The sequence below is a fragment of the Penicillium hordei genome, assembly GCF_028827395.1.
Source record: "Penicillium hordei strain IBT 12815 chromosome Unknown utg000002l_segment0_segment0, whole genome shotgun sequence".
In the NCBI taxonomy this organism is placed as follows: Eukaryota; Fungi; Ascomycota; class Eurotiomycetes; order Eurotiales; family Aspergillaceae; genus Penicillium; species Penicillium hordei.
In genome coordinates this window covers 3,279,958-3,306,082 of record NW_026623143.1, presented here as the reverse complement: position 1 = coordinate 3,306,082, position 26,125 = coordinate 3,279,958, and the positions used below count along the sequence as shown (strand labels likewise).

The window sequence follows — 26,125 nt, the reverse complement described above, 5'->3', positions numbered from 1 at the left end:
TGAATATCGAGCTTTCAGACCATCCGCTGTGGTTATCACCAGATACTGCATACCGGATCCAACCAAATCTTGCAGACAACTAGAACTAGACAGACCAATACATCCACTCGACTCAGACTCTCCACCATGTCGAACTTCAAGGGCTTATTCCAGACCGTGGCAGTGTTTGTCGCATTTGTACTCACCCTCCTATGTCTCTTCGCAGGGACGCAGAAAAACTTCCTCGAAGATGTGGATCTCTTGACGGTAAGTCCGATCGTCTCCATTATATAAGTGGCAGGTAGATGCGGAAGACTGACTTGGCCCGATCCATTAGCTTTCCACGCCCTCGGTCAGCACCGGCAGTGGAACCCACGATTTCTATTCTGTCCATGTGCTATCCTACTGCCAGGGAACACTGATAACAACCGACGCCGGTGTAGAAGTCACGCGCAACGTGACTGAATGCTCGAACCGCACGATTTTGTCCTCATTCGACCTGACACAAGCCTGGCCGAAGGAGGTCACCTCCAGCCCGCAGCTGGAGTGGCCGCGCGTTATCAGCGATGACTTCCACGCCTTCAAAATGACATCCCAAGTTATGGCGGTGATGTACAGTATCGGAGTTGGCGCGATGGGCGTTGCGATGCTTGTACGAGTATGGGCGACTCTCGCTCCGAAAGCATGCCAGGGCCCGATTGAATTTTGGTTTTTCGTGGTGAGTTACATTATACATGGACACGATCTGGTGATGGAGTTTACCCCCTACATCAACCCTGTATCTGCAGGTCATGTATGCAGGCAGTGCACTTCCCAGTTCAGCGAGGTGCATTGCGCAAGTTCCCCATTTCCCCGGAGTACGACAAAAGTGGCTGACATGGAATCATTAATTAGCTCGGATCTTTTAGCATCAGCATCGCATCCATAATCGCCACCGTCATCGGGTTTGAATTTGTCGCTCTAATTAATGCCCACGGCAAGGGCTCGAACGTGTCAGCCCAGCACGGCGAGAAATTCCTCGGGATGACTTGGGCCGCGGTGGGGCTGTTGGTAGCCGGTAGCGTTGCTTGCTTTGCGAATGCCTTTATTAACAAACGGGCTGCGAGTGCGCCTGCGCCTGCGCCCGTCTCAAAGGACATAGAGGGGTAATCAGAACCCAAACGAATTAAGGGAGCGGTGATGTTAGCCAGTCGGAGAGCGCAGGTTTCAGACGGGGGGCGGAAGTCGGGGAAACTCGCGAACTTCGAATATAATCACATCACCATAGTAGATAGAGAGCCATTTATGAATCGAACGATACCACCTTAATATTATCCCGCCGTAATTAATAGGGGATAGTAACCAATCTAACTAGGAACCTGTTTCAAGTGAAATGGCAAAGTTGCCAATCCGGCCACTTGCTTTTGCGGGATATCTGAGGGTTACGGTGTTGGGCCAATGGTCGGGGGCCCGGAGGTACCAGAGTTAGGCTTTTTTCCCCCTAACTTCCAGGGGCTACGGTATGTTGGGCAGTGTAAACCAGGCAGCAATCTAGTATACTCCATAGGGGCTAGAGCGCTGGGGCATGGAATGCAATAGATACACTTCGAATAAACACCTCGGCTTGGTATGGAGCTGGCCGCGACTAACGGGGAAAAAACTGGGTCGGGGCTATCAACCGTTCATCCGACGTCACCACATGTGGATATCAATTTGAGGATCTATGGGGATTGTGAATAGTCTCGAATATTCTTGAAGTAACCACATGTTATACCTCAAACCGATCACTCCGTACATTCCGTATAATGGCTCAGACACCGAGGACCACTGTACTCCGTAGTGATTTTCCCGGTTTGTCGGCTGATTTTCTCCGGAGTTTACATTTCGCCAAGGTTCTTGTCAAAGCGCGAAGTATTGACGAATATGGACGGGTTTTCCCGGTGATTGATTCTTTGTTTTGCCGGTGAGTGGTTCAGGCCGTGTGAATACGCATGAAATAAAACCTACAAGTTATTAAAATAGGAATAGTGTATATGTTGTAGTATGCCCCTACTGCGCGGTAATTGTTGGAGTATGGTTGCACAGACACCAAAGTGGGGGGGGAAGAAAGAAGTGTAACATCTCTCGGGTCAATAATCCTCTTGTTTAGAATGCTACATGGGGGAATTATAGAATAAAAGTAGATAAAAGTAAATAAAAGTAAATAAAAGTAATAAAAGTAGATAAAAGTAAACACTAGAGAATAATAGAGAATAATAGAGAATAATATAGAAATATAGGATTATTGGTAGTATATTCATGATGTTCTCATCTTATGACTGGTTGTAAACAAGGCGGAGGCTAGTCCCGTTACCCAGATATCTATGAAGTCATCGTCATATCTGGACCAAGTATATTTTCCCAACTGATATAGGGTTCTTGGATGGTTCCTTATTCCCCTTTTTTCCTTAAATAGCTGCACTTTCCCCCTGAACTGGAAAGTGCAACTTACCCGACTTCCTCTTTAGTTTCCTCATCCTCATCCTACTTCTACTTCTACCTCCTTCTACTTCTACCTCCACTTCCCCTTATACTTCTTCTCCCTCTACCTTGACTTCAACTCCCACTCTCACTCCCACTCCCACTCTCACTTCCACTTCCACTTTCACTTCCACTTTCTCATATCAAACATCATGGAGAAGAAAGCTATTCATTTTGGTGGTGGAAATATCGGCCGTGGCTTCGTCGCCGAGTTCCTCCACGCTGCTGGCTTTGAGGTCGTCTTCGTTGATGTTATGGACAGTATCATCACTGCCCTACAGGACACCAAGTCTTATCAGGTCACTGAAGTCAGTGATGAGGGCGAGTCTACCAAGACTATCACCAACTACCGGGCCATCAACTCCAAGACCCATGAGAGTGATGTTATCCAGGAGATTTCAACTGCCAGCGTTGTAACCTGCGCCGTGGGCCCGAACATCCTCAAGTTCATCGCACCCGTGATTGCCAAGGGAATCGACGCCCGTACCGACGCCACACCGCTGGCCGTCATCGCCTGTGAGAACGCCATCGGCGCCACTGACACTCTACACCAGTTCATCAAGGACAACACCGCCCAAGACCGTCTCGGCTCTATGCCAGACCGGGCCCGGTTTGCTAACTCGGCTATCGATCGTATTGTACCTGGTCAGGCCCCTCACAGTGGTCTGAACGTGCGCATCGAGAAATTCTACGAATGGGCCGTGGAGTCCACACCTTTCGGCGAGTTTGGTCACCCAGAAATCCCAGCTATCCACTGGGTTGGCCACCTGGAGCCCTACATTGAGCGCAAGTTGTTCACCGTCAACACCGGTCACGCCACCGTAGCCTACCATGGCTACCATGCCGGCAAGAAGACCATTGCCGAAGCTCTCCAGGACTCTCGCATCCGCAACATTGTCCGTGATGTGCTTCAAGAGACTGCCTCTCTCATCATCGACAAACATGAAATCAGCGCCGCTGAGCAACAAGAGTACGTCGAGACCATCATCACCCGAATCTCTAACCCCTACCTCGAGGATACCGTGGAGCGCGTGGGTCGTGCCCCATTGCGCAAAGTGTCCCGCAAGGAGCGATTCATCGGCCCGGCTGCGCAGCTGGCTGAGCGTGGTGGGAAGTTCGAGTCACTGCTGGGCTCCCTTGAAATGGCTCTGCGGTTCCAGAATGTGGAAGGTGACGAGGAGAGTGTGGAGCTGGCCAAGATCCTCAAGGAGAACGCGCCTGCTGATGCTGCTGTCCGGTTGACCGGCTTGGACCGAGACCACCCCCTCTTCCCCCATGTGGTCAAGGTCGTGGACGGCGTACAATCCGACACAAAGTAGGCACCTCTTCCTTACGCCAGCCTCACAACATCCTAACATCGCTTTTTCAGAGAGGCAGGGCAACCGCGCATTTGATTTCGCTTTGTCTGAAATTCAACTTGCATGGAATATCGCGAATACCAGGTACACGGCGCGACGGGAGTAATGGGATCAGCGTTTTTATGAATTTTATAAACTATAGTATAACTAGCGAATGGACAACCATATCTTTTTTTCAATTCTTTCTACTATCTTTACTCTACAAAAAGGAGTCTCACAACTTGCTATCAACCCAAACAGGCTTTCTCTTCTCCACAAAAGCCCTAAGCCCCTCCTTAATATTCTCCCCCTCATACAACCTCTTAACCCAAGTCTCATTCAACATCGCCGTAGCCTCATCCGCCCCAATCCCCTCCCATCCCAACTTTACCCCCTCCCGACTAACAAGTACCGAATCAGGGCTATTCCCCGCAATCTCCCCAGCAACCCCCAAAGCCTTCTCCAAAACCGCCCGACTAACCTCCTCCTCCCCATCCCCCTCCCCAACCCCAACAACAGAATTAACAAGTCCCCATCTCTCCGCCTCGACAGCCCCAACCATCCGACCCGTAAGAACCATCTCCATAGCCCGCTGTTTTCCAACAGTCCGAACAAGTCGTGGCAACGCACCAGCAAGAGCAACAACTCCGCGTTTCACCTCCGGTAACCCGAATACCGCTCGCGATGACGCAATCACGATATCGCTGTTGATAATCATCTCCGCGCCACCGCCGAGACAGATACCGTTCACAGCGCAGATCACGGGCTTCTTGCCCTTCCGTCGCGCGAGTCCGCCAAACCCGCTATTTGGCATTGGGGTTACCGGGCTTGTGGTTGTTGTTGCTGTTGAGCTGCGGTTGTTCCATTCTGGGGACGGAGTTAGAGCGTTTAATGGATGGATTGAAGTCTTGGGTCGGGTTTTGGGGATTGATGTTTGTGCTTTTGTATACTGGCTATGTTGATGGGGTCCGCTGTGCTGGCTCACCTTTTAGATCAGCGCCGGCGCAAAACGCGCGTCCCTTTCCCGTTAGGATGCCCACGCGCATGCTGGGTTCTTCATCGAGCCATTCCCAGACTGCGTGTAGGTCTGCGTGGCCTTGGCCGTTTATGCAGTTTAGATCGCGGGGTCGGTTTAGCGTGACGAGGAGGATATGGGGTGCTGGGTAGGTGAGAGTTGCGTGGGCTGGGGTTGGGGGTTGGATTGTGAAACGTGGCATTTTGGTTTCTTGGAGGGTTTTGCTGGGAGTTTGGTTTTTATTAAGAGAGAGGAGAGAGAAGAACGGATGAAGGGAATGATATAGAAAAATAGAGCTGATTGACGGTAGTTGGGGTTATTTGTAGATGCGGAGAAGCTATGCCGAGGACCGAGGAGGTGTGGGGATGATTACTGTATTTGTCTTTTGGGGGATGGCTTTTTAAGTGATATTTATCGACTTTTTTCTTTTTAGGCTAGACAGAAGATAGGTCTGTAGGTTACGATTTATTGTACAATGCGAATTACAGGTGATATTCTACCTGTGACCTATGTCGACAAGTTCTGAGATCAACACATCCGCCCATCTCCCAAGTTCCCTATGAACGCCAAAACAAAAAAGAAACGCTCCCGAACAAAATCACAAGTAGATTTGGATATCAATAAGGTAAGAAGCGATTACAGCATATAATGGATCTGGCGCACCTACGCCTTATTGATCCAACCACTGTGTACCATGAAATCATAAATGCGGCTGGTTTTGGTGCCCTCGATCTAACAGAGTCAGTAAAGGTTTCAGGTTTCAATAGTCGAATGAGAAACATACCTTGCAAATTAACCGTGCATCTTTCTTCTTCAGGTTGCCACCCTGCTTCATTGCTTCCTTCAATAGTGTCTCCTTCACGACCAGATATGGCTTCGGCATCAGACGTAGAACATTGCATACCTCTGCCTCTTCCTTGGTCAGGAGGTGGAAGTCAGCAGCAGTATCGTTGTCCAGCTTCCACGATGGCATTCCGCTTAGCGGCGGCACCACGTATTTCGTCTTTGTCGGCTGGGGGGGAGGCGCGTCCCCATCAACAGCGAAGGCGCGATCGAAATCGTTCAATGGTTCGTCAGCTGGATCCGCCGGCGCGTGAGGATTGGCGGCTTTTTGCAGTCGCAGCGGCAGTTCAGGCGTTGTGAGCTGGATTGCTGCCGCTGGTGTCTCTGTCAGCTGTGCCTGCTTAGGGCGGTTGCTGGCAAACCGGTCGAATGACCCTTGAGGAAGCATTCGTTGCACGCGCTGTTGCTTATCCTGCTCAAACTTCTCTCCTGCTTTCAGGTCACCGATGCCCATCTGTCGCCATTCTTGAAGTTGGGAGATGGCTAGGCGGAGGTTGTGCTCGTATTCCAGACCCTTGTTGACATCTTCAAAGTCCTTGCAATTCATCATCCGTGCTAGTGGCTTTGCTTTGCTCAACAAATCTCGCTCTTCCTTCGACCGTTTCTTATCTAAGGCAGTGTTCTTTCGGTATTCGAGGAGGTTGTGCTCGAAGAGGATCTTCTTGCGCTCTGTACGCGCTGTCAGGCGGGAGTTGTAGATATCAACCACGGTCATCTTGAGCTCGGTCTCTGCATCTGGCTCGCCGTTTTCGTTGAGTCCAGCCCCAGGTTCGAAAGTCATGTGTTGCACTGCTTCTTCGGCATCGTTTAGGAACTCGGTCTCAAACTCCAATCGTCCCGGCATGTAGCCCTGCACTTCGTGACATGCCGGTACACTGGCAGTGGGTTTCTGCTTTGGTGTGGTTGGAGGCGCTGCCTTGGCTGCATCTTTGCGCTCTTCAATGCGACGCTTCTTGCGTGTTTGGAAGTCCTCTTTGGAGATCGAATCCTGCAAGCTCCTATCGTCTGGATCGGCGCGGGTTGCAAGCGGGAAGTTCACGCTCTTCACATATGTGTCGTAGTAGTGGTCTCGCACTTCATCCTTGCTCCGGTAACCACCAATGTGGTCCGCGATGTCTGCCCAGGAACCCAACCCATAGATTTCGGCGCCTTCCAGCAATAACAATTCTTCATCGGCACCCCAATCGTCCTGAAATATGGGGACTGAGTTTTGTTCGATCACTTGGAATGGATGTGTGGCAGGGTCATGGTTTTTGGAGTTCTTTCCGGCTGAGAAGCAGGGGACACAGAGGTCATATTCGGGGCAGGTGAGATGCGAACACGAGATGCGAACCTATGAGATGGAATCGCGTTAGTCTCTGAAGAACATTACAGACCTTCAAGCGGTCATAACACAATCAGGTTGAGACTTACTGTTGATGTAACATCGATAGAGCACACATCGCAGTGGAACTTGGTGCCGGCCTCGGTGCCGCGCGATGCGGTCTTCTTGCGTATCACACCCATTAGCCCTCCACCCCTTTCATCCTCCGATTTGTCGGGTACTGAATCGAGGGCAACAGACTCAGAAGTCTGAAAACACTAGAGTTGAAGGTGACGAGTTGAGGTGTGATCTTCCGGGGTAGGTGTCTCCGCACCTCGGAGCGGGGAATATTCCGAAGCTTGAAAGAATATGTAAATTGACACGGCTACAATCCCAGCTGAATTTCAAACTCTCTCGTTCTGTGGAGTCAACTGCTTTGATTGTTAATGCCGTGGGGGAAGTTGATGCGTCGTTAACCCTTGTGGCGGAGCAGTGGCTGAGGCTGATTAATTACGGTACCTTTATGTAACCCATCTATGACTGGTTTGACCAATGAAACAAGTAAAATCAGGTAATCTATGGTAAAACTCGTATTTTAATTACAGGGGGAACTTCCCCTCTCTCATTCTCATTTGATCTTCGATCTCCCCGACTCTTTCTTATCCTTAGTTGTGCTTCCATACGGATTTCAAAAGCTATAGTGGTGGTTGTCTCTGTCTCGACTTCTTTCCTTTTGCGTGTGTATTATCTGTGTCCTTGTGTGGCTTCTCCTGGTATTTTGAGGGTCACATGTTGAGTATTGGGTGATTCTTTAGCACCCTGCACACACGCATTGCGGTATCTTGGACTTTGATCTCTTCTTCTCGATCTTTTTTTTTTTTTTTCACAACCGCCACTATGTCCTGGAAGCTCACTAAAAGTATGTTTACTGGCAGTTGGTCTCCCTCTCTTCCCCCCTCAATACCCCTCTCTGCATTTGCAGTGAAACGCCATAGGCATTCGCTAATTATACAACTCGTCTTAAGAGTTGAAGGAGACGCATCTGGCACCCTTGACCTCATCATTTGGCCGGTCGTCGTCTACTTCGACGATCAAGGGTGACTCAAATGGTGACGAGGCCCTGACACCGGTGGCCTCTAACCCGCCCTCCGCCACCCCATCAACGAACGGGATCGGTATGTTATTCTTATATTCAATTCATATTACTGGAATCCTCCCTGGTAACTAATCATTCTATCTTTTTTTAATAGCGGCCTCAGAGTCTCTTGTCTCCCCTCCTGTGGCGCCTGTGAACCCAGGAATCCTTATTGTGACTCTCCACGAAGGGCGCAACTTTTCGCTGTCCCCTCACTTCCAACAGATCTTCAATTCGCACTTCCAAAATAACTCTTACGCGCCCTCTTCTCTACGCCCAAGTACTTCTTCTTCGTCACATTCAACTCAGAACCAAGCGGGTTCCTTTGTGCCATCTGGCCGACCGCAGTCCACAAGCGGGGGAATCAACGCTGCCCCCACTATCCACGGTCGCTATTCCACCAAATACCTCCCGTATGCCCTCCTTGATTTCGAAAAGAACCAGGTCTTTGTGGATGCCGTGTCGGGAACTCCAGAGTGCCCACTGTGGGCTGGCGACAACACTGCATTCAAGTTCGATGTGTCCCGGAAGACAGAGTTGAATGTACAGCTGTATCTGCGCAACCCTGCAGCCCGGCCTGGTGCCGGACGGAGTGAGGACATTTTCTTGGGCGCATGCAAGGTCAACCCTCGCTTCGAAGAGAGCCAGCCATATGTGGAGGATCCGAAGCTCAGCAAGAAAGACAACCAGAAGGCCGCCGCAGCTCATCATGAGCAAGGGCGTCAAATGGGTCAACAGGGTGCTGAGTGGTTGGATCTTCAATTTGGTGTTGGCTCGGTCAAAATTGGTATTTCCTTTGTGGAGAACAAGCAGCGGAGTCTTAAGTTAGAAGACTTTGATCTACTCAAGGTTGTTGGCAAGGGTAGTTTCGGCAAGGTCATGCAGGTCATGTACGTGAACTCAAGATTTACTTATTTTGCTTTCAAAATGCTAATACTCGGAAAACCACAGGAAGAAGGATACTGGTCGGATCTACGCCCTCAAGACAATTCGCAAGGCTCACATTATTTCGCGATCGGAAGTCACACACACACTTGCCGAGCGGTCGGTTCTTGCGCAGATCAACAATCCGTTTATTGTTCCGCTGAAATTCTCGTTCCAGTCGCCCGAGAAGTTGTACTTCGTGTTGGCGTTTGTGAACGGCGGAGAGTTGTTCCACCATTTGCAAAGGGAGCAACGATTTGATATCAACAGAGCCCGTTTCTACACCGCAGAGTTGCTGTGCGCTCTCGAGTGTCTGCACGGCTTCAAGGTTATCTACCGAGATCTTAAGCCCGAGAACATTCTTCTCGATTACACTGGGCATATCGCTCTTTGTGATTTCGGTCTCTGCAAACTGGATATGAAAGACGAGGACCGAACCAATAGTAAGATCTCCTCATCACTCATGATAAGCCCTACATAGCTAACCAAACTCAAGCGTTCTGTGGAACTCCCGAATATCTCGCTCCAGAACTTCTCCTCGGCAACGGCTACACCAAGACCGTGGATTGGTGGACTCTCGGTGTCTTGCTCTACGAGATGTTGACAGGCCTGCCTCCATTCTACGATGAAAACACCAACGAAATGTATCGCAAGATCTTGCAAGAGCCTCTGACCTTCCCCAGCAGCGACATTGTCCCGCCTGCTGCGCGAGATCTTCTCAGTCGACTGTTGGACCGTGACCCCGTGCGCCGCCTGGGTGCTAACGGCGCTGCGGAGATCAAGTCTCACCACTTCTTTGCCAACATTGACTGGCGCAAGCTTCTCCAGAGGAAGTACGAACCTAGCTTCCGACCAAACGTGGTATGTATTCTTTACCTCCGATCATGTATTGAATCAACATGTGGCTAACTTGATGCAGGTGGATGCCCGTGATACTGAAAACTTCGATGTTGAATTCACCAGAGAAGCACCCCAGGACTCATATGTCGATGGCCCCGTCCTGTCGCAAACCATGCAGCAACAGTTCGAGGGATGGTCGTACAACCGACCCGTGGCTGGCCTCGGTGATGCAGGCGGCAGTGTTAAAGACCCGTCCTTCGGTAGCATTCCGGAGTAAAGCCTCTCACCTTGTCAGATTAGATCGAGAATGCCCGGTGCAAGTAAGAGAGAACAGGAGGTTCATAGAGACCATTTCCCTTTTTAACTGCCTATATGTCTTTCATTAACATATCGACCAACCTTGATCTTTTCCTTTTTCTTTTCCCCTTTTTTCTTGCTGTGTTCGTCATATTGTTCGGTTTCCCATCACAAAGGAGTCTGTGGCATCTTGATATCGGAGTCGCTCCTGATCTTCGAGACGACATTGTTTCTTCTCGTTTCATACGGCCGTTGAGCGCTTTGGTTTGATTTTCTTGTCTTGTTCGGTCATCTCCCTTCCATCTCAAGTGTTCATTCTCTCCAGGCAGGTTCCTTTCTTACCCTTGGTTTCGTTGCTTTTCTCAAGCGGTCATCGTCTGCGCCCTTGTTCTGTATTCTCGATAAAACATTACAATGGACAATGCCAAAACAGGTTTGCATCATACGTCTTTGACTATGTTCGTCACCAAGTGAGATGGATCACGTCTCAGCAGGTTCAGATGCGTAGTAAATTCAATTCATATAAACTGCAGCAACTGTTCCACGGGGTGGAGGGCTCTTGATTCTTGGTAGCTTGTGGGTACACGCAGACCAATGGCCCACCTGAGCACTGTCTTGTATTCTTATTTAGACGTATATCATTAATGTAACTAAATACCGGGCCGATCTACCCTATAAACCACAGATGCGACATTAAGGTAAGCCTCGTACTCAACATCCTCATCTCCATCCTGAATATCATAATGGTAATGACCTCCTTTGGTGGTCCCATTTGCGCCAAAGCAGTGAGTATGCTCCATTCTTAACCCCAATCCTTCCGGGTCACTACTGTGCATCACAGTCAGGCAGACTATAGGGGCCTGGAATATATGATATGACAGCCATTCCGTTTCTAACTGCTTGCGATCTCGAAATGGCAACTGATCTTCCGGGGGAAAGTCAGGCATGATGTGAAACTTGGCTTTCCCAGATTTCAAAAGAAAAACCCCACCAAGACTGATTGGTTTGGAATCCCCATAGACCTTTTGCAAGCCATAACGTAAACAGTCGGTGAAATTATCTTCTCCCTTCCGCGCCTTGGCATTGATTTTGAGAACAGGGCCAGTGTCTCCATCTGATCCGAAGAGGTTGACCATCAACGCGCAATTTGTACTCGATGCACGATCACATAGCGGCGTATGATCTCGGTCTCTCTGGACCTTGATCACCCGTGTGCCATTGTCGAAGGTCAGCAAGCTTGGATCATCAAAGCTGGGTGCTTTTTCGCTTGATCTCCAGGATAGATTGGGCGCCAGCTCGGCGTTTTGACCAATATCCTGAAATGGAGCGGCGCCTGCCCCAAGAATAAAACCTGCCATAGGGGACATTTCCATATCTTGGGCCAGAGAAACTAGCGAATATTTGGCATTGAGGATCGGTCTAGGGAAGAGATGTTGTTGTCCACCTATGTCCGCTATTCGAGGATTTCCGGAAAGCCCAGATGCAGCGAGGTTGAAAGGTGGTTGTTCAAGGTCTGGACACTCAGCAACTGTTGCACTTGCAGTTTTAAAATTGGATAAAAGGGCTTTCTCAATCACAGCTGCAAGCTCGTCCAGGGGAGGGGGGTCTCGTAGATGCTTTGTCACAGCCATGTTGCTACACTTTTCAGGGTTAACAAGATGAAATCCAAGGGAATTTGCGTTCTCGAAAAGATGAAGGTACAAGAGGTGCTAGCGCAAAGGGTGAGAATTTAAAAATCATGCACTCTCTGGTGATTCTCGTTGGTGAGGAGGTACGAAGGGGTTGTTTGATGCCTGGATGCCTGGCTTTGGCCCGATCTCAGCCCGGCCCATTAGGGCTCTAGATGGCGGAGTTTCGAGGAGACGCATTCATGTACTCTATTTCTACTTTACGTTTACGTTCATGGAGTGTAAACCAGATACATAGGCACCAGGGAAAATCCAGTATAGTATACATGTACAATAATCTAGTAAATCAACCAAACCACGGGAAATAGAGGGAAACATATTGCTTGTACCTAGGCATGTAATTTGCTCCAGAGACACATGACAGCGCAATTACAAATAAGAAAATGAAAAGAAAAAGTCGGACACACGTTAAGACGCCGCTCGCAATCAAGAATGAACTGACCGGTCAGCCAGAAAACAAACGATCAACCTAACTCTCCTGAAAAGTCACCAAACAGAACCCGGTGCTTTTTGCTCGTTTACTCGGCTTCGGCAGCATCGGCCGCGTCCACTGCAGACTGGCCGGCTTTCTCTACTTCCTCATCCGCCTCGGGTGCTCCGTTGGTTGCACTCGCGGGCTCTTCATCATCGCCGTTGATATCAATCAAGGACTCTGAGGAAGGAGGCTCAGGGACGGCACCCTCCTTCTCTAGGCGAATGTACTCCTCCCACTCGGGGAAGAGGTCGTCATCGGTAGAGGCGACATCGGGCGCACCGGGCGGGACACCGATGAGGCGGGCAACCTTGGACTTGTTAGATTTCTCTAGGGATTCCTTCCATTGGACAACGAGTTTAGGGGCGCTCGAGGGCTTGTAGGTCTGGGCGAGGAGAACTGCCTCGGCGATGCGGTTGGTCTGGATAAGAAGAGCGATGCAGCCGTCGATATCTCCCAGAGACCACAGAGTGGAGAAGGCAACGTTATGGAGGCCAGACTCCGAGGCCTGAGCGGCCAGGGCCTTGAGGCCTTCACGGTTGTTGCTGGCAGTGTGCAACAGTAGCAAAGAACCTACATCCTTGGCATTGGTGAAGCACTCCTGGGCCAGAGCAAGGTTCCAACCGGCCAGAGCAGCATCACCAACAATCTTCCACTTGTGCTCGACATTGGCCTCGCGGGCAATGGTGAGTGCGGTTTGAAGATCGCTCAGCGCAAGGGCCAGTTCGAAGCGGTGCTCGGGGTCCGTGGCGACTTCCAGAGCCATTTCCTTATATCCTTGGCCTTCTAGGAAGCGGGCGACCTTGTTCATCTGGTCTTGGGGCACATCCTTGAGGAGCTCAGATGCCATTTCCATATCACCGCGCAGCACCACTGTTTGATATTCAACCATGCTGAGAGACAGGCCGAAGGAGACGGCGTTGACGTCCTTGTCGGCAAGGTAGATACGGCCATCCCGGGGCAGGTAGCCAAGAACATACATCGGTTGATCGAAGTGAGAGATTGTGTAGGTCTGGTCACCGACAAGGTAGTTCAGGCGGTTCGTAGAGTTGGTGTAAATGAAGCAATCTCCAACCCACTGTCCAGTACGGACGGTCTCGTTGATTGTAGCAACCAATTCAACAGCCGCCTCAACCCCATCCTCGTCGGCCTCACCGGCGTTCAGGCCGTTGATATACTCCTCGCGAGAGTAACGGAGAACGTAGAAATCATCTTCACAGGCAAGGGTAACCAGTTCACCAGATTCAGACCAGTAGACCTGTGCATGTCAGTTAGCATGATTTCGAAATACCACGCCAGAACGAACAACTTACGGATTTCGGGTCAGCCTCAATTCTCCGAACCAGGCTGCCAGTCTCCCAATCAAAGAAGCCAATGCCACCTTGACCCTTCACACCCAGAAGAACACCATCAGACAGGCCCTCGGCTTGGAACCCAACATCAAGACCGGCGCTCTGCTCTTTGAAGTTCTTGAAAATCTTGACACTTGTCGATGACTCGCGAATAGCGTAGTCGTTGCTGTTGTCTTTCGCACCCCAGGCAAAATCGAGAGCCTGCCCAAAGGCCTTGTTTCTCCACGCCAATGCGGTGTAGATGATGTATTCTCCGTCACCACAGACAGAAACGAAACGTCCGTTGGGGGAGTGAGACAGAGTCTGTGGGTACACCTCGCACTGTCCCAAATCCTTTGTTGGTAGAGAAAGTGGTTCACCGTCCTTGACAGTAGCATCACCACCCTTGATCACTGACGATACGACCTCACTGTGTCTCGCCCAGATAAGCTTACCAGAGCCATCCATTGAGACGGCGGGCTCTTCCCGACCCATCTTCACCACGACAGCACCATCGTCGAAACCCATCGCAATTCCCTGTCTACCCCGCTGGTAGGAAACACACCATGCTCGTTCTAGACCATAGCTTAATGATTGCTCCAGGCGGTAGGTGTTTGCGTGCCAAATTTTAATCGTTCCATCTTCAGAACCCGAAATGATCACAGGGAGTTCGGGGTGATAGCAAGCAAATGAGACATTGCTCGTGTGGCCCTCGAGGGTTGCAATGAGGGCCTTCGTGGTGTAGTCCCAAATCTTGACGGTCTTGTCGTCGGAGGTGGTGAGGAGGTATGGCTTATCAGCCTGTGGGTAGTAGTCGACGTGGTTGACACCTTTCGTCTCATGAGCTTCGAGTGTGAAGTTGGCATGGGGAGAGCCGAGGTTCCAGATCTTCACGGTCCGGTCCAAACATGCGGAGGCGAAAGTGTTGGTATCCTTCGGGTTGATCGCCATGCCCATAACATAGTGGCTATGGCCCTCGAACACTTGCACGCACTTCCAACCCTTCTCCCAGTCCCAAAGCTTAATTGTCATGTCATCGGAGGCTGTGAGCACAAACGGCTGGGTGGGGTGGACGGCAATAGAACGGATGTAATCCGGGTGTGCTTCAAAGGAGGTGATTTTTTCGGATGTGTTGTAATTGTAGACCCGGAGCTGGAAGTCATCTGAACCGCAAACAATCCAGTTCTTCCGCGCAATGAATCGACCGGCACGAACGGGGACATCGGTGAGTTCGAAGGTTTTGATGATAGACTAGAGGGGAGAAGTTTAGATAAGAGTATGGGGAGTGTGAATTTGTGGCGGATCTTACCTGCGACTCGTAAGACCAGATGTAGACATGACCTGGACAGGAAAGTAATTAGCGCATTGGACATCTCGCATACTGCCCCTCTCTCAGCATACCGCTATACAAGGTCGTCAAGATCTAAAGAAATTAGTTTGAGTAAAGCTATCGAAAGGATTGTAAAAGCTTACCCAGGGCTCTGTAGGGTGGAAATCAATCCCCTTTACCCGCTCGGAGCGGGCAAATAGCTGTCTCTGTAACATTTATTGTCAGCAATCGCTCCAATTCTGGACGTCCACCTGCGAAATCATATCGTCATATCTGCTGCAGAGCAGACCCGCAAGTCTATGAAGCATTTCACCATCTGCATTTGCGTACCTTGACGTCGAGCCGCATGTTGTGTGGGGGATGAGATGAGTGTTTGTGTGATGCGGTGTTGGGCCTGTGACAGCGATATGGGATTCCGCGAGCCGCTCAGACAGCCCGATGATAGGGAGGAGCGATCCTCGGAGCAAGTTATTAATTGGAGGAATTAAGAAAGGATTGAGATGAAGGAGAGCTAGAGGGAGAGCGCTTCATTCAGGGACAGCAATGTATGTGTCCACAAGGGATTCCCGCCGTGGCTCACCGCCTTCCAGTCGGCCTTAGCCATTCCTCTCACTTCACACCTGCCTTATTGCTTCTATCTCAGTTCATATTGACTATTGACTACTCATAATGGATGAAATTCAACACCCAGAACACCAGACAGGGGTCAATACCTTATCGTGAATACGCATGTAGTCCACAGGATGATGTCGATCCCAAGTCACAATATTCAAACATGTGATATTGATGATAACTAGTGATGTTGACCTCGAAAAAGCATGTTTTTGACCATCAACCTGCAAGAGTCGAAGACAGACAGGATAAAAAAGAGATAGAGGAGAGAGAGGAAAGCCAAACGAGACACTAAATAGACCCCCCATTCCCTCGCAGATCGTAAGTCATGCAGAATAGTGTGTAAAATGTATGTCTTTTTTGGGCTTCTTTTGTACCAGCAAAAAAACCAACGAAAAAACCAGGAAAAAAACCGGTTGGAACATGATATCATTCCCCAAATCCATATTCCAGACCTAGACAGATATCAGAGAACGCAGGGAAGAAACGAAAAAAAAGGGGGAAGGAAGAGAAGAACACCGTCCCAGGACGCCCAGTAATGCCGCGCCACATAACAGACCGATAGAACGCAGGCGAGAGAAGGCAAAAGAAAAAGGAAATAGACATAAAACTCGTGATTGAGGAGGGGAAGAGAACCATCCGATCGATTATCCGATTGCAGTTCCAGGAAGGTAGCCATGGGTATCTGAGCCCGAGTCCAAGCCAGAGCCAGTCAACCCAGAACAGAATCAAGACCAGACCGAAAGCCAAACCAAACTCCATAAACCTCTCTCTCCCAATATCCCATTCCGCACATATTTTATCTCAAAGACTCAGCTGATCAATGCTCCCCACCCGCCCACTCCCGCCAAGCCTTCCCCCGCCCTTCGTAACCATCCCGAGTCGATAAAAGCGCTCTTCACCAGCCGGTGTCCTTCCACCAATATACCACTTCTCAGGACCGATGGCATCGCGGAACCCGCCCGAGCCACTGGAAGAGTCACTCCCGCGGCGCTGGCGGTCTGCAGCGTGGTTGATCGGGATGGGTGTTGAAGTGGATGATGGTGGTGTGGAGGGGAGAGATGATTGATCGTGGTGGTAGTGGTGTGAAGGGGCAGGACTTGGGCCTTGGACTGGACCGGTAGGTGCTGTAGTTGCCGAGGATGTGGGAGAGGATGTGTGGGTGTGGTGGTGGTTATGGTGGTTGTGATTGTGGTGAGTGTGGTGGGCTCCGGCGGATGCGGATGATGATGCTGAAGGGCCTTGAGCGGAGTTCGCTGCTTTTGTGGCGATGGTGCGGGCGCTCTGGGAGATTTGGGCGGAGGAGATGGTTGAGGTTGTGGTGCCGACTTGCTGAGCGGTGGGTTTGTAGGTTGACTGGGCGCGGAAGGCGGCCAGGAAGTTGGATAGGAATGGACGGTTGTTCGACATTGTGAGACACAGATGGTTCACCTGTATAGAGAGAGAATAGACGTGGTCATGTAGAACTTGAGGAGAACCTTGGGAGTTATGAGTCGATTTCGAGAGTTCCCGATACCATAGGCGCTCCAATCACGGGCGGTGGATTATGGCCATGACGTTATATAGGAAGTTTCCGGAGTGTCTTTTATATCCATTTTCCCATTTTCTCCATTTCTCCGCGACTCTAGTACATCTGTCTACTATATACAAAGTACATATAAATCAGCTGATAGTGATGACCCTCTTCCCCAAGAGTTCCCAATGCACCTCCAATATTACTTGCAGGTATCAAATGGATCATATGTCTATTTCTAGCTGCTTTTCTAGTAAAACCCAAGAATAGAACAAACACCTTAAATCACACCTCAAGAAATTCCCAAAGCACACATATGTCCTGCCATGCCGACTTTACATGAGAAAAGAGGTCATGCGATGCAGAAGAAAAAAAACGAGAAAAGATAAAAGCACATGGGGGAAAAAATGAACTGCAAGAATGGAAAGAAACGTGGCAATTCGACAACAACCATCCCATAAAAGATAATGTAAAAAAAAAAGCTTTTCTTCTTTCTGATGTCGAACACTCGCGCAAAAGATGAACACATGCCCATGTCTATGTTGTGGACGCCGAACAAACCACCCACCATACCATCTGCCCCTCTCATCGGGGGTTCAAGATAAAATATAACCACTCGCAAACCACTTGGGTAAGAATGCACACCCACACCGGATGGGGATCAGAATATAAAAGAAAAAGATAGATCAAAGGACAAACGATACTAGAACAAAACCGAGAACAGAGGACGCTAGGAGCACGAAACACCGGAAAGCTGAAAGCCGGAAGTGAACGGATCAAAGGACTATCGTAGACGGGTTTGTTGAGACATCGTGACCAGTGGATTTGTACCAGCAGAGAAGCTAGGAATGAAGGCCTAGAAACAATAAAAGAGAGGGTGGAGAGCAATAGTCCTACCCACGGCGTGAAGAAGAGAAGAAACCCGATATGGTTTATTGCTTCGTCAAAAACGCTTTTTCAATCTCATGCCTCAGTCATCATCTTGCTTTCCGATCGAATTCACCGTCTATTGTCTCGCGGACTGCACGGTACCTGCATATTATTGTTAGAATAAAATTCCATATCATAATGCATATGGTAGAAAAGATAAGAAATAAAAACTAACCGTCTCCGCTCAGCGTAGTCGAAGCAAGGTACAGTCCGTTCATACCGCTCTCGGGACCGGTTGAGGCAGGGTAGAACTTGCGGTCGTGGTCGACGGGAGCGTGGATCGGCTCCTGGCCCGCGGCCATGGAGTGGGGGAAAACGGGGTTAATGTACCCATCGGAAGAACCGTGCTGAAACATCGAATTCCAGTCAACACCCGGGTGATGTGAATGGGGGCCGGGCATGACCGGTTTGTGGTCATGATAGACCGGGGGCTTTACCTGTTCAAGGGGACGATCAACCGTCAGCTGCTGGCCATGGGCATCGACACCAGGCTGCATGAGATACGGATTCTGCTTGGGTCCAGCCATCCACGAGGCTCTCGCGTGCGCCTGGCCAGCGGAGAACGCGTCGTCACCGGGACCACGGTTCATACCGTTGACAGACTGCATCGTGAAGCCTAGCGGCTGCTGCTCCGTGTAGCCAGGACGGCCCGTGGCCATTCCATTGCCATTCACGGCCCCATCGAATTGCGTACCCATAACGCCATTGGAGTGGGGGACGGGATTACTGACTTCATCCTGGAGTGGCTTGGGAGGATTGGCCGCGGCAGCCGCAGCTGCTTGCTGCTGAGACCGCTTCAGATGGGCCTGAGGGTGGGACAAGTGGGTCGCACCGGTCGGGTTACCCCGTCGGATTGAGCACTTTTGGAAGTGACGCTTCAAGATATCACTGCGAGAGAACGTGTCCTTGCATAGAACACACATGTAGGGGCGGTCGCCGGTGTCTATATCAATCAGAGAAAAAAAATTACATCGGTTAGCAAATCTCAATCATTTGAGGAAATTTTCTTTCCCCCTTTCGATTTGACTTCCAGAAAACTCACGTCTCAACAAATGGCGCTTGAGGTGCTTGGCGTGGAGGTAAGTCTTGTTACAGTGCGGGCAGGGGAATTTGCCATCCGCGTCCTTAGCAGGAATAGTCGTGCTCTTAGCTGTACCATTGACACCGTTGGTAACTGGAGTCGCGCGGCCCGGAACACTCGGCAGAATGCCACGGCGGCCCTGAGAGCCCACGACCTGCGTCCGTGGCGGTTCCTTGGCGTAGGGGGAACCGTTTGCGCCATTCACATCAGGGGTCATACCCCAACCCTTGCCATCGGAGTAACTAAAGGCACCGGAGGGAAGACCATTGAAATCCGGGCGACGGTCGCGTGGGGGTGCCGGGGCAATCGGCTGAGGGTAGCTCTGAGCGGAGGATGCGGGCGGGAGGACGCTCGGAGGTGGGGGGTACTGCTGATGCGCCTGTGTTTGAGGGTTAGGAAGATTCAACAGAGACGATGGCGGAAGGCTACCGACAGTCGTGTGCGGCATCATAGGGGCCTGAGAAGCCCCGTAGACATCGTGAGTTGACGGAGGGTACCGCGACAAGTCCGGACGGTACGGCTGGCCCATGTAGTGGTGAGGCGCGGGCGACTGAGGGTGATGAGGCTGCAGTGGAGGCAGAGTATGCGGCTGCGAAACCGGATACTGCGGCTGCATCGAGTATTGTGGCATGTGCATGCTCGAGATGGGAGTCGAAGACATGGGCGTGGAGCCTGGAGGCAGACTGGTGGATGGAGGACGGGAAGGGTGAGATCTGGGATCCATTGTGGACAGAAGAGAGATCGTGGTAGGAAGGAAAGAAAGATGTTGTTCACGGTAACTCAATCATCAAACATGCACTCTTGGGTAAATTTTTTTTTTTTGAAGCGAAGGAAGCTCCTTGTTTGAAAATTTTCCTGCGAACAGAGAGAGAGAGAGGCAAACGGTCACAGGGTCTCACGGGATTCACGGGTTCACACGAGTTGACTCCACACGAACGAGAGAGAGAAAGAAAGAGATGCTTAATTGAAGAAGATTCCCCACGGTCACCCACCAGAAGAAAAAATAGGATGGTGATTTATCCGCACGTTGTCACCGTCGATGGTTCTGTATCCACCGAAGAAGCGGGCGTGCAAGTGGGTCTCTCGCAGCAAAAAACAACTAGTCCGAGATCTGCTTCGCGTCAAAATAATCCTTGAGATCGAGGAATTGACTCGGAAATAGGCCAATATAATAGAAATATCTGAATAAAATGAAGAAACTGAAGTGCAGGGAATTGAAGATTGAGGTTTTGGGAATTGGGGGAAATTGGGGAGAAGAAGAGGAAATGGGAGATAAGTTTCTTGGTAAAGACGAAAAGGAAAATTCTAAGGAAGACCGGGTCGAAATAAAAAAAAAATTAAAAGACAGAAAAGACGAGAAAAGACGAAAAAAGACGATCGTTCCTCGGGGAGGCAAGAGGCGAGAGAAGAGAAAAAAAAAATTGAGGAAAAAAAAAAGACACGTAATTACAGTATTTTCAATTAAAAGTTACAAATTTTACACGGCCGTCTTCCGAACTATGGCCGATAGCGGTAGAGTAGACGTATTAGGACTGTTGGGATTTATTGGATTTATAGATTTATCATTTATCATTAATCATTAATTAGATTTTGATTTAGATTTAGATTGACAAAGAATACGGAGTAGAAAGAATACAATATAAAAAAAGGAGAATATGAGTTTTTATTAAACATATAGACACGTATAGAATAGACACACATAGTCAAATCTCAATTTCTGATCTCCCTACGCGTCCGGACATGATGACGCACTTGCAAGGTATATCCTACCTAGGCATCCGTGGACGGATGATAATAAAGTCCCGAAACCATAAGATATGATGTCCTCCATATGTTGTATAACAATTTTATATCATATGCAATCTAATTATTTCCCCGGAGATATATTATGAACTCCGTACTCCGTAGAACAACTTATGTTGCAATCAGGGCCCAATTCTTTGGTGTCTCCGATCGCGGCGATTACCAAACAACCATTGGGCACAGGTGACTCCTGAGAACTATCAACTATGCCGTTGTCTATCTGATATTGGAGTAGATCATATTTATTGGAGATGGAGCCACCTCCCCGAGTGTGGATTATGGGTGTCCCTGGCTATTCTTTGTTCTGGGCTCCGCAGTGGCTGACAGGCCCCGCAAGTGACATATATGTATTCAACCCATTCCCCTACAGAGTACTCTATACGGAGCTTTGAATGATTCATGGAAGACTATATTGTATGTAGATAGATAAGATCTCAGTCTACGGAAGTCTCCCACTCTGCACTGATCTCTTCAAGCACGTCATCCACGGGAGGCCCGAGGGAAGATGAGCTCCATTGAGCTCAATACAAGACCTCATCATGCATCCTTAACCGGCTCAGCCTGCAGGCTGGATTTAACTCCTGCATGCAGCCCGGATGTACATAGCACATCTCCAGAAGAGGGGACATGCGTTCTTAGGCCTCTTGTTGGGAGGACTGGGGTTGTCCGACCGGAGGCTTCTGTAACGGCTATGCGTTGTTTGCCCTGCAGACTTTAGTGGATGCGCCGTAGCCGCCTGCTGTTCCACACTTTGCTTCATGGTCTCGAAGTGAAACACGACATGAACTATGCCATAAAAAGAAAACTAAGCGTATTGGGTTATCTATGGTATAAGTCTAATTGTCTCACTGGGACACTAATACTATTGCTGCCTAGGTACTCGATAATATAGGGATATAGAGGAGTAATTAGTACTACGTACATAGTATGTACTCCGGAAGTACAGAGTACTCCTTGGGGTGTTCTCCTAAGTTCAGCCACACAGGAATGCTCTAGACGAAATTGGCATTCAGGGGGTTCCCCTTAGTTTATTGGACGTAGCTACTTCCGTGGTGTGACATAGGTTGCGGTTCGTGTACTTTTGCAATGCAGATGGATTTCTTATTCTATTATTAAGCCGAGATCTCGCCCGAGTAACATGACCTAAAGTTTCGGAACCTGCGCGCCATTCGCCATTTGAGTCCGTGTGACTACGCGGTTCATCTGAAATTGGGCTTCGGGATATAACTCAACATAATATTACTATGTTACTATTTGACTATTTCGATAAACTCGACCAAAACCATTAAACTATAACCTTGAAACTACAAACAAAGCATCGTACATTGTATATTGTATTCCGTACTCCTTACTCCGTACTCCGTATATTTGCCGGAGATGATCTGTATTCCGGACCCAACACCCCTGCCCCTCCTTCTCCACCCCTTCGCAAGAGCTTCTCCCGCTTCGATTGTGGACCTGGAAGGCTTCGACCAGGGTTCTGCAGAAATATTGAAATGACCACTTGATCTAAACTTCGTGCACGCTATATTATATATTATATTGAGTGATTCTCCTTATTTTATCATACCATTATTACTCGAAGATTCCGCCAAGGGGCGAGAATGAACTCAGGCTATGACGTAAAAGAAAGTTCGGTTGACCTTCTCACTTTGTTTCACCTCGGTATGTGTACGTGGGTGTACTACAGGTAAGCCACTGGAATATCGTGTACAATGAATGTACCAGCGTATGCCTAATAAGCCGCATGCGCTGTATTCCCGTATGTCTCTTTATCCTGCCTAAAAGGATTTCAACAATCCCGGGGAAAGAATTAGTTCTTGGTGGCTTGATAACTATTAAACACGGTGTATTGAAGTGGCAGGTGGCTGTCTCTGCTTTTGCCAAAAAAAAAAAAACAATCGGCATCAGTACCGGGAGTTAACGGACTCCACTCCAGTGCCCGAAACAGGCTCGCAAATTACGGTGAGGCTTTTCCCGAGTCTTCAAATTTCGAATCTGATCAGGGGCTGTCAATTGATTTGTTACTAATATTTTCCTATTTTGTTACCGTTGTTGTTTTTGTATTAGACTAGTTTGTACGGAGTACACACAAGCCTAATATCGTCACTTTTTTTTTTCCATAGGGAGCTTTGTCGTATTCAAGTTATATAACAAACCCACTGCCGATAGAAATGGGGCCGCCCATAGGGCTAAATTTCCCGCATGCTTAGGATGTTGGCATCAGTATCAAATCAACCGGGATAGGAGAGAATAGCGCGCGCGAGATGTAGATCCCGCCCCAGTCCCCATCGCTGCCAAATGATATATCACGTGGTGCAATATATGAACTCTGTATGTTGTAACGCATGTAAAAGCACAAGAGCCATTATTTTAACGGAAAATGGATCAAAAAATAAACTAAGAATGAACATGTCGACGTGGTCTACACGATCTATACAACGCACATCCGATAACGCTTCCAACATCCGATACACACAAAAAGAACAGCCTTGTTCTCGGCATAGGCCGGAAACACCTCTGAAGCCAAGTCTGGATCACCGAGTTTCAGGAATCTATGCAGCCAATCAGGGATCGCCACCTGCTCCAGCGGACGAGAGGATCGTGCCGCCACCGACCTCATACGCTGCCAATGCCTGTAGTCGAATCCTAGATGGGAGTAGCATGTTTTTTTTTTTTTTCATTTTCATTTTTTTTTTCATACAAGGTCCTTGGAGGATCTGACTTGCATTATTTTATTTTTAATCGGTTATAGACGGACGTATTGAGATTTGGTATTTGTATACAAATGATTTGAAGGTTTGATGTTGACTTTGGAATTGACTTTGGAGTTATCGATGTTAAAAAAGTGGTTACAGTCCCATACTCCAATTCTCCATCGTTCTCCATTTTCCCATGTGTTCTGTGGAGCGGCATCCATTCTGTGCAACATGGAGGGTTATGGGGTGGCTCACGTTGAGCGTTGACAGTTCAGGAACGAATTCACTATTATTCTTCAATGTTCCATGTAATTGCCCTACCCTGGCTTTGGAATCAACGTGTACCAGTGATTTCTTCCCGGCCGCGTCATGGGTTTCGGATATAATTCGATATTAGGATGGCTACGCATATATGATTCGCCTCCTATTAATATCTGATACTTCGACCTCGCTACCATTTATTCTGATCAAATGATAAAAGTAAGATTTGGAGGCGAGTTTCATATTTTCATATGAGCCTTGGATGCTTCGATCCACCAGACCATGGTCGGGCCGAACCATCTGTTTGCAGTGTAACCTTGAGGAATGCTTGCACAAACCATTTTACTAGAACTTGCATAAATTGAACTAAAATGCAGCCCATCGGACCGAAGCATTTCAACCCCAAATATTATAAAGCCAAAAAAGAGAAGAAAGAAAAGAGAAAAAGAAAAAGAAAAAAAGACCAGTTCGCAATTGAAAAAAGGCAAAACGGGCCCGATTTGGAAATCGTAATACAATACGGCGGTAGACTCGGCTCACCCCCGACCCAAAAACAGCCACTTGCTCGCAACTCGCCTCTTTTTTTTTTCCCTCCAAAAATTCAATAATCCATGGTTCAGACCGCCAGATCTGTCAAAGAACCAAAAAAAAAAGGGAAACTTCAAACGGTCCACTCAAATCCAGGAACCTCAAGATAATCCATGGAATTGGAATCTTTCATTGAATTCGTCATGACGTAGTGTCGCCGATCCCCGACTGTTCCTGGGCTATTCTCTCCCTCTTTCATAGCCCCTGACAGAGACGATCGGGACTGCGTGCAATCAGCCCGGACGGGAGCGGGCTGGTGGACAAGAGGGGCTGTATTCCGGCTGTACAACAAGGGACCCCTCAACACGTTTTTTTGGGTTACTTTTCGCATTCTTGTCCCTGTTCTTGTGGTTGGAGGCGCTTTAGGTTTCTTTTTTTTTTCTCCTTAGATTCCCCGAGGTTTTTCATTTTTATTTTTGACTTTCAAAAAATGATACATCGTGATAATATGCTCACGAAAATTGCTTACTATTAGGCACTATAGAAGCTTTAATGTGGAAATATATCTCCGGGAAATTTGAAATGGAATTCTGTATGTTGTAGTATGCAAGTGGGACCCCCCCTATTGTTAGTAGACGGCTCCTCGTGTTAAGGGGGTGTGGGCTGCCCCCCTCATCTGGAGTCAGATTAAGCATATCTCTATTCCAACCCTTTTTTTTTTGTTTTTCTCCGTTGCATCCATGTTCAGTGTCCACCACCGCCGGTGGGGTCTCAGGGGTGGTGGAGCTTACAGGATTCTCCCCGGGGATCCCAGCGCAAGGCACGTTGTACAAGGTACTTAGCCTTGGGGGGAGAGGTAGTTGCTTGGATTCCGTACTTTAGGGATTGAGTTGGGTTTTAAATAGGTGGCTTCGTGTCTGAGCTTGCTCTCGGGGTCTGGGCATTGATTGGTTTATTTGCTTTTTTAGAAGGGCAAGTGGTGTAGATACTTCCTTTACGTGGAGGTGCGTGTACAAAGTGCAACCAAGGGACGATCAGCAATTTACATGGTTGTTCTGCAATGTATATAATTGTGTGCATAAACTCTTGCTTTTTCTTTGAATACGAATGCCCATAAATCTCTGTGGTGGAATATGACGTGCTCTACTCCGGATACGACAAACCCTAATACATTTTTATACATGCAAGAGCCTCCAATGGTTCTTCAACCTCTCGAATAGAATACGTAGAGGAGATAAAATCTGATTCGTTTCCATCCTCAGCAGAATGTCATACGACTTTCATACAGTCCACCTTATCTCAGCCATATGGAACTGGTGGAGCAGTGGGTTTGCTCCATACTCTCCGTCATATCACATAGCCTAAATCAAACCAGGAGGGGCGCGGGGACAGGCTCCATATGACGCTGTCAGATCGGTCCATATTTATGGAGCCAGATCTATGTTGTGCTTTCTGACATGCAGGTGGCGAATGCTTACATTCTTCTGTGTGGATTCATCTCCGGCCATTACTACTGTTTACGGATAAAAGTCTCTGCATCAAGATGGAGATATTTTGTTCTTACATAAATTAAGTTGAGAGTTCCAGGGCTCTTTCGTTGATATTATCTGGTGTCTGTCTGCTCCTACTAAAAGATTGAAGGTATCAAATAAAGGCGTACAAAAATAATAACTTGCGACAGGCCTCCAAAAAGTGTCTGACCCGA

General features: G+C 48.8%; 9 protein-coding genes across 9 annotated transcripts; 3 read left to right on the top strand and 6 right to left on the bottom strand.

Annotated features, from left to right (window-relative positions):
• Window positions 1-126: 126 nt before the first annotated feature.
• On the top strand, window positions 127-1,128 carry N7537_004573 (uncharacterized protein; the record flags this gene model as incomplete). The annotated part of the gene is made up of 3 exons (XM_056895630.1): window positions 127-246; window positions 317-697; window positions 874-1,128. 3 exons carry the CDS (start codon window positions 127-129, stop codon window positions 1,126-1,128), a joined length of 756 nt encoding a protein of 251 aa, XP_056755378.1.
• Window positions 1,129-2,630: 1,502 nt separating this feature from the next.
• N7537_004572 (mannitol-1-phosphate 5-dehydrogenase) lies at window positions 2,631-3,872 on the top strand (the record flags this gene model as incomplete). Its single annotated transcript, XM_056895629.1, has 2 exons — window positions 2,631-3,793; window positions 3,848-3,872. The coding sequence occupies 2 exons, from the start codon at window positions 2,631-2,633 to the stop codon at window positions 3,870-3,872; spliced, it is 1,188 nt and encodes a 395-aa protein (XP_056755377.1).
• Window positions 3,873-4,050: 178 nt separating this feature from the next.
• On the bottom strand, window positions 4,051-5,032 carry N7537_004571 (enoyl-CoA hydratase/isomerase family protein; the record flags this gene model as incomplete). The annotated part of the gene is made up of 2 exons (XM_056895628.1): window positions 4,051-4,682; window positions 4,801-5,032. 2 exons carry the CDS (start codon window positions 5,030-5,032, stop codon window positions 4,051-4,053), a joined length of 864 nt encoding a protein of 287 aa, XP_056755376.1.
• Window positions 5,033-5,493: 461 nt separating this feature from the next.
• Window positions 5,494-7,179, bottom strand: adaB (chromatin-binding transcription regulator ADA2; the record flags this gene model as incomplete). Its single annotated transcript, XM_056895627.1, has 3 exons — window positions 5,494-5,562; window positions 5,615-7,006; window positions 7,087-7,179. 3 exons carry the CDS (start codon window positions 7,177-7,179, stop codon window positions 5,494-5,496), a joined length of 1,554 nt encoding a protein of 517 aa, XP_056755375.1.
• A 670-nt stretch (window positions 7,180-7,849) lies between these two features.
• On the top strand, window positions 7,850-10,152 carry N7537_004569 (serine/threonine-protein kinase; the record flags this gene model as incomplete). Its single annotated transcript, XM_056895626.1, has 6 exons — window positions 7,850-7,895; window positions 8,002-8,151; window positions 8,227-9,001; window positions 9,063-9,478; window positions 9,532-9,896; window positions 9,955-10,152. Exons 1-6 carry the CDS (start codon window positions 7,874-7,876, stop codon window positions 10,150-10,152), a joined length of 1,926 nt encoding a protein of 641 aa, XP_056755374.1. The 5' UTR covers window positions 7,850-7,873.
• Window positions 10,153-10,822: 670 nt separating this feature from the next.
• N7537_004568 (uncharacterized protein) lies at window positions 10,823-11,803 on the bottom strand (the record flags this gene model as incomplete). Its single annotated transcript, XM_056895625.1, has 1 exon — window positions 10,823-11,803. The coding sequence occupies one exon, from the start codon at window positions 11,801-11,803 to the stop codon at window positions 10,823-10,825; it is 981 nt and encodes a 326-aa protein (XP_056755373.1).
• A 575-nt stretch (window positions 11,804-12,378) lies between these two features.
• N7537_004567 (coatomer subunit beta') lies at window positions 12,379-15,341 on the bottom strand (the record flags this gene model as incomplete). Its single annotated transcript, XM_056895624.1, has 6 exons — window positions 12,379-13,590; window positions 13,646-14,914; window positions 14,973-15,004; window positions 15,065-15,086; window positions 15,137-15,199; window positions 15,324-15,341. 6 exons carry the CDS (start codon window positions 15,339-15,341, stop codon window positions 12,379-12,381), a joined length of 2,616 nt encoding a protein of 871 aa, XP_056755372.1.
• A 1,068-nt stretch (window positions 15,342-16,409) lies between these two features.
• On the bottom strand, window positions 16,410-17,015 carry N7537_004566 (uncharacterized protein; the record flags this gene model as incomplete). The annotated part of the gene is made up of 1 exon (XM_056895623.1): window positions 16,410-17,015. One exon carries the CDS (start codon window positions 17,013-17,015, stop codon window positions 16,410-16,412), a length of 606 nt encoding a protein of 201 aa, XP_056755371.1.
• Window positions 17,016-18,124: 1,109 nt separating this feature from the next.
• On the bottom strand, window positions 18,125-19,853 carry N7537_004565 (C2H2-type zinc finger protein; the record flags this gene model as incomplete). The annotated part of the gene is made up of 5 exons (XM_056895622.1): window positions 18,125-18,150; window positions 18,224-18,395; window positions 18,486-18,991; window positions 19,091-19,508; window positions 19,563-19,853. 5 exons carry the CDS (start codon window positions 19,851-19,853, stop codon window positions 18,125-18,127), a joined length of 1,413 nt encoding a protein of 470 aa, XP_056755370.1.
• Between the last annotated feature and the right edge of the window lie 6,272 nt (window positions 19,854-26,125).